The following is a 7,680-nucleotide window of genomic DNA, read 5'->3' as shown; positions in this document are numbered from 1 at the left end:
TATAAATCATAGAATAAACAAAAATTTTATCATTAATATTAAAAAAACTAGATACTAAAAGTGAGTAATTTATTCAGTGCGACTAGAAACATAATTAGGAAATATAACATTTCTAATATAGAATTTGATGCAACATTAAACATAAAAATGATCGATGTAGTTATAATCGAATTTTGGACAGCACTATCCCACTTCAACTTATTGCACCAGGTGCACCAGTTTAGGTAATGCAGGAATAAAGAACAGACCTACAGTTTTCGTGAATACAATGTTCGAAAATTGACAGCGGGAAAAGTTTCGGTACATACTTGCTGGAGTAAAACGTGCAGGAACCAACTAATTTTCTTAAATCAGTATTACCGGTTATAATATGGATAATGATAGCTTGAATTTTCATAATATCATAGACAGTATCGTAAGTATTAAACAGGATGCATTTTTAAGCTATTTAATTGCGCGAGGATGCATGTTTATGGAAATGTGAGGTTAAGTTAGGTTAAATTATAGTATTAAATTAATTCTACATACATAACAAAACACTTCTTGACATTTAAAGAAGATTCTTCTTGGCCTGAATTGTATCAAACATATATGAAAATTCGTTAAGTATATATATTCGCAATGTATATATGCTCTTGGAATTTTTAAACCGCCGGAAAATTCGCGATCACGCCGACATGCCGGTACCAAGATCATTTTGTCTTCCTGTGAATTTGCTTTTTATAATTGAATATTAATTGTGTATTTTTTATCTTTTTTCTTTTTCTCTTCAATATCTGTTTTTATAGCTAATATTTTCTGTTAATAAAACGAAATAAATATCTACGAAATTTGATGAAAACAAAGAGGAAAGTTCTATGGCAAATCAGAAATAAAAGACAAATCTTTAATCTTATTTAGAATGCAAATGTTTCAGTAGAAATAATTGACTGCTGAAAAAAATCAAGCAATTATATGATTATTGGATGTATTTTTTATGTCTTTTGTTTTATACAAAATACAATTATATATTTTCTAAAATAATCTAAAACATTCACATATACTGTAAGGTTTAATCTTAGAAAGATAAGCATGGTTATATTTGACGATGAAATTTAAATTGCATTTCTTAAATAATTTTTATAATATATTTTATATTTTATATATTTTATACATTTTATATTTTAGTATTTGTTTTAGTAAGATACATAGGATTTCTTAAATAGCGGACACTAATCATACAGCACTATTCCTGATTAAAAGTTATTAAAAATTGAATCGAAAAGTTTTCTATCATTTTGCAATTTTTGTGATAGTTAATGGTTGAGCAGCCGGATACGCGCTTATTCAACAATATTTATAAATTAATAAATAACAATAAATAAAGGGCAAAGTAAGAGTCAAACACATTTTAAATTGTAACACAATTAATTATTAATTATTAATTTATTATAAATTAATATTTCGTCAATTATTGCAAAAATTGCAAAATTGTAGAGAACTTTTCGACTCCATTTTTAATTAGGAATAACGCTATATGATTAGTATCTGCTATTTAAAAAATATCCTGTATACTATAAATAAGATATCTATAAATAAGATGAAATTCAATATTATGCAAACATTTGTTCTAAGGCGTAATTGTACCAATGTTGCTTTGACTTTAAGCGAGGCTTAAAACTCTCCCTCTCTTCGGCTTCAAAAAGAGAAAGTGAGAGTTTTGAATTTCTTAAAGTCAAATTAAAGTTGATGCATACACACACACACACAAATCAGGTTTCAATCTAAAAAAGTCAATATTTTTTTAGTATATTTCCAAAGCTATGAATAATTAGCTAAAGGTTAAAGAATATTTAGTGGCGCATATATTTAATAGCGTTAATATTTTTTTCTGCTTTTGTCAATATTTTTTAATCATTTGAGATATGATTTAACAAAAAATTTTCAGGAACATGATTATAAAGTAAAGAAAGCGAAAGAATCAATATTGTTATTGAAACAGAAAATGTGCAAAACAGAGTAAGTATTTCTATTTTTTTTATTAGACTAATTTTTTATTAAATTAATTTTGATATGCTATCAATATCATGGCAAGATTAATGGAATTTTTACTGTTTTAGTGTTTTAATTAAGCAATATACTCAAAATATAAAAGAAGTTAAAAATTTAAAATCAAGTTTGGAAGTTGCAAAGAAAGAGGCCAAACACATAATATCCGATTATTCGTCCGCCAAAGATGAGATAAGGGAGTTAAAATGTGTAAATAAATAATTCTATTTTAGATTAATTTATTATTAACATACTCTTAAATTTATAAAATAATTTAGCTTTCCTTAAATGTAAAAGAAATTTAATTTTTCAAGCTGATATTTAGAAATACGAAAAATTATGAAACAATTGATACATAAATATTGTCCATATGTGGTACGTAAGAATTTGTTTATTTAAAATTTAGATTCCAATTTTGATATGAAATCATGTATTCACTGATGATTATTCGATTTAACTCTCGGAAAATCTTATGTGATAATATATTAAATCACATTAATAAAATTCACTATGCTTTCATAGAGCAACAAGCATATGTAGAGTTAAAAAAAAGAAAAAACAGGATTATAGATAAACATACTTGGTTTTATCAAGTATATTTTATCAGATAAAATCAGAGTAATAACTTCCTAAATATATATAGCCAATAGTATGTATTGTAAACTTTTGTATTTTGTATTAGTAGAACTGCAACAATTGATGTAAATCTCAGTTTACTGTTTATTAATATTGATAGAAATGTATCGGAAAATGAGCAAGCATTACGACATTATAATGGCAAGATATACTCTATTTTTGCTATATTTCAATTATATTCTGGCTGGCAAGTCATAAGGGCAAGTTTAAAGAGAAGAGAACATAATGGATCACAGTCCAATTTGTTCTAAAATTAGAATCGAGTAACTGCTGGCATATTACTAAGATTTTTCTATCTGGGTTATTAAGAGATAACATTTACAAAATTATGTTTAGGATATATGCAGATAATGCAACTTTTTGTGAATCTTTACTTTGCGTGAATAAGCAAATTTCGATCACAATTAGGTCGAAAAGATAATCCATTTATTTTTGCATATTAACTGACACGCTTTTTTATTTTTCTGAAAAATCATATTTTGTATCATCGATATGTGTTGGCAAGTGCAGATTTTAGTGCAATACAAAATTTACAGTGCATAGATGTGTGTATTTTTGTAGTATGTAATTATTTATAATATTAGCTTTTATTTTTTTTAAATTCTTTTTAAGAAAATATTAGCTATAATATTACATTAGAGGTTGAAAATGTGAATATTACATCTTGATGAATAATTATACAATTTTATTTTATACGTTTATGCTAGTTCGCTCATATTGGCTGTTCATTGATGTGAATATTCTTGATTAGATTTTTTTATAAGTGGATTGTTCTTTATTTTAATTATTATCACATTTTATACATAACGATATTTTTTAAATTTCAGAAAATTGCAAAATATCAGCAAAATAATGAAAAATTAACGAACAAGATGAATGACTATAACATAAATATAGCTGCAGATAAACAGAGTATACAACAATTAACATGTAAAATAAAAGAATTGGAAGAAGAACAGTCGGCTAAAATTATGGAACATAATTTGGACAAGTCATCCTTTGAAGGTAGCGATAAATTAAATCTCTTATATTGTATTATTTCTGTTATTTTTATTATCTGTGTTATTTCTTATGTATGTATTATTCGATATACAAAAATTAAATTTGTTTATTATTTATCTAAATAAGATTTGTATTCTTTGTTTACAGATAAAATTAAACAATTGGAACATGAATTAAAAACGTTAAAAAAGGATGATATATCAACTGTGACAAAAAAAGGTGGTAAAAAAAAGGAGAAAAAAATTTCTACAAATGTTGATACGGCTAAGCCAAGTATAAGTAAGTACAAAAGAAAGTATAAAACTTCAAGCAAATTTTTTTTTATTGTTACATACTTATTATGAATCATTTATTATGAATCATTATAGGTATAAAATCTACTTCAGATATTGGTATTAATGTATCACTGTGTAATATTGAACCAAGTGTAAAATGCGAAGTACGAGACCAAAATATTATGACCGACGAATTTTATCACACGAAAAATGATCCACATCCATTATTTTGTGAAAAATGTGAAGCTCATTTGCCTTCAGAATTGACTCCTGAAAAAATATTCAAAACCATGATCGCATGTCCAAAATTAATTGAGAAAGACTTGCCTCCTTCACCGAAAAAGATTTATTCGCCGCCATGTTCATTACCTAGTAAGTAACAATAACTAATGCAATGTCATATGCGTCAATCATATACATTCTTTTATTGTATACAGGGTGTCCGGTAAAAAGCTATATCGAAAAACCTATATAGCTTTTTTTCCTTCTTTTTGGGTCGAATCACTTCCCGAAGTATTACGGGCGATTTTCTGGACACTCTGTATAATATATCTATATTATATTATATTATTATATTTATTATGTTTACATCTATTTTTAATTTTTAGATACCTACCCGGATTTTACAAATAGAAATGAAGACTCTCTCTCTAAAATATCACCTATACCTCATCTACATCCTTATAGTCCATGTAGTGATTCAATAGCAGGCAATATAAAATCACAATCGGGAAGATCATCCACAACGACACAAATTTGCGAAAATGTTGAATTAAGAAATACGGATATTTCACATATACCACTTGTAGCCAAAGTACCTAGTAATCTCAATGCAATTCCTACCTTGTCTCAAAATAGGAACTGTGCAAGGGAGCATTTCTGCTCTGATGATTTACTAATTAAACATTCTATATCTATTAAAAAAATGAAAAGAAAAATTCGATCATTAAAAAGTAAAATGAAAAAGTTTCGAAGATTGAAGAAAAAAATAAATACTAATTCTCGTTGTTGCGTTATGAATCATAAGGATGATGTCTCGCTAAATTCGAATCTAATTTCTTTAATCTGTAAAGGTGTGGCAGAATATTTCAATGAGAAAAAAGAAGCATGTCCTAAAAATGAACGAGATATAGATTCAGAAAAGTGTACTTGTTGCTCAAAAAGGACAGAGCTAAAAAGGAGACAATCATGTAATGCATATAAAAGCATGTTTTCGGAAATTGAAAAGTTTGATGAAAATGAACGAGTACGAGGTACATATTGTGATAAAACTGAGAATGCTACGAATATTACTGATGTTTTACAATTTAATCATACATCTAAGAATATATTGTCGAGTGTACATAAGAATTCATACTCCAATATAAATATATCCAGCATATCTCTTAATGACATTGAAATTGACAAAGAGTTTCTTCATAAGCAAAATACATTGCATTCAGTAGAAGTAGTACCTGTTGAAAATAGTTTTACGATGTCACGTTTAAGCGTTGACAAATTATATGTAAGCAATGATATCTTAAATAAAGATAATATAGACGCTAACGATGTAGATAATCAAATTGAAACTAAAACAATGTTCTTATTTAACAATAAAAAATCTTTGGATCATGTTGATGGCAGAACTGTCGACATTAATGCAGAGGAAAATAAAATAAAAAGAAAAGATGAAATTATACATAAAAATAAATCTAGCGAAATATGTGTAAATGATAATATCTCAAGTAAAGATAATATAGAAGATATCGATATGGATAATCAGAAAATTGAAATGATATCTTTATGTAAAGATGGAACTTTTTCTGATTATACTAATGATAAAATTGTCGACATTAATGCAGAAGAAAATAAAATAGAAAGAAAGGGCCAAAGTGTACATAAAAATCAAGTTGGCGAAATATACACAAAGGATGATTTCTTAAGTAATCATTCTATTAAAGCTATTGATATGGAAGTAGAGAATCAGACAGAAACTAGAAATATATCTAACAATGAAAATTCTACTGATAATGGCAAAATTGTTGATATTAATAAAGAAAGTGAAATGAAAAGAAAGAGTCAAAGTATGCATAACGAAATATATGCAAGCGATGATCTTTTCGGCAAAAATAATGTAAAAGCTATTGATACGGATAATCAGATAGAAACTAGAACAATATTCTTATCTAACGATACAAATTCCACTTATCATGCTTATAGTAAAATTATTGACGTGAATGCAGAAGAAAATAAAATAAAAACAAAGGACCAAAATATAAATGAAGATAAGTTTGATGAAATACATGCAAGCGATAATCTTTTAAGCAAAAGTAATGTAGAAACTACTGATACGGATAACCAGACAGAAACTAAAACAATATTATTACCTAACAACGAAAATTCTACTGTTAATCGTAAAATTATTGATATTAATGCAGACAAAATTGAAATAAAAAGAAAGTGCCAAAATATATACAAAGATGAGCTTGATCAAATAAACACAAGCGATAATATCTTAAGCGAAGATAATATAGAAGCTGTTGATAGGGATATCCAGACAAAAACTAGAATGACATCCTTATCTAACAATGAAAATTCCACTGATCTTGCTCATAGTAAAAATGTCGTTATTAGTGTAGAAAAACATAATGTAATGAGAAAAAGCCAAAATATACAGAAAGCTAAAATTGGCGATCGCTTATTAAAAAATTTACGAAATTTAAAGAGAAAGAAGCAACCAATTTCGCGCATAAATAAGCAAGAGAATATTAAACCATATTCAGATCATAATTTTGAAAATCTTGAATTAGCAAAAAAACCGCGAATTGAAAACGAAAAAGAGATTAACGACAGTTCATTAAATCATATTAAAAATTTGAAAAGAAATTTAGACATACAAGCAGAGTCTATAAATAAACAAACAGACGATAAATTATGCTCTAACCATTATGAACTGAAAAAAGTACGAATTGCACATACACCAAAAATGCCAATTCATCAATTGAGCGTCAATAGAAATAATTCTACACATTGTACGATAAGAAATATAGCTACTTTAGCGATTCGACAAAAAAATAATGTAAATCAACAATTAAATACTGACAAAGATAATTCATTAATTGAAAGCAAGAAGAATCCTATAATGAATAAGAAATATGATGAGGAAAACATTGTCAAGTCTATCGAAACAAATAATATTGACGAAAGACCTATAAACGAAAAAGATTTAGATTTGATTAATGCTGAAAATTCTCTTCAAAATAATGATATCACTCCATATTCTATTAATATTGAACATGTTTCTGAACTTGCAAAATGTGGTGACGTGATTGAAGATACAATCAACAAAAATATTTCAATAGATAGAGTAGTAGGAGAAACTTTGAACGATAGTGACGAGTCGAATGTAGTACATAACAATATTGTAAACGATACAGCGAATAATTTAAAACTTGAAAAATCAATTTTATTGAGAACACGTGTTATTACTCGCGCTGTATATAAAGACTTAAAACATGACAAAGTTAGTGAAGCGTTGGATACAATTAAAACTAGAAAGATGTCGCCAACCGTTGAATTGGAATATGCTTTTGAGACATTTGGAAATAAGAGTTACAATGATCACATTTCAAATGATGAATCGTCGGTTCTATCTGATCGATCAAACGTGGAAGCAACACGAAGTGAAGATTACAATAATAGCGGAATATCTAACGGAACTATTCCACGTTCACCATCACCGAAAGATGTCAATAAAATT

The 7,680-nt window shown here is 27.0% G+C and overlaps 1 protein-coding gene across 1 annotated transcript in view; it reads left to right on the top strand.

Annotated features, from left to right (window-relative positions):
* Window positions 1-257: 257 nt before the first annotated feature.
* The window catches only part of LOC108745405, a 10,073-nt gene continuing 2,650 nt past the window's right edge, over window positions 258-7,680 (top strand). Inside the window, exons 1-7 of the mRNA XM_018481542.1 lie at window positions 258-415; window positions 1,928-1,998; window positions 2,100-2,238; window positions 3,492-3,669; window positions 3,814-3,945; window positions 4,035-4,313; window positions 4,550-7,676. Of these exons, the coding sequence (XP_018337044.1) occupies window positions 371-415; window positions 1,928-1,998; window positions 2,100-2,238; window positions 3,492-3,669; window positions 3,814-3,945; window positions 4,035-4,313; window positions 4,550-7,676 (3,971 nt within the window). The 5' untranslated portion in view covers window positions 258-370. The remainder of the gene's footprint in view (window positions 416-1,927; window positions 1,999-2,099; window positions 2,239-3,491; window positions 3,670-3,813; window positions 3,946-4,034; window positions 4,314-4,549; window positions 7,677-7,680) is intronic.

The sequence above is a fragment of the Trachymyrmex septentrionalis genome, unplaced genomic scaffold (assembly GCF_001594115.1).
Source record: "Trachymyrmex septentrionalis isolate Tsep2-gDNA-1 unplaced genomic scaffold, Tsep1.0 scaffold14, whole genome shotgun sequence".
Classification (NCBI taxonomy): domain Eukaryota; kingdom Metazoa; phylum Arthropoda; class Insecta; order Hymenoptera; family Formicidae; genus Trachymyrmex; species Trachymyrmex septentrionalis.
The sequence above is the reverse complement of the archived record's forward strand: the minus strand, read 5'-3'. Positions and strand labels throughout refer to the sequence as shown.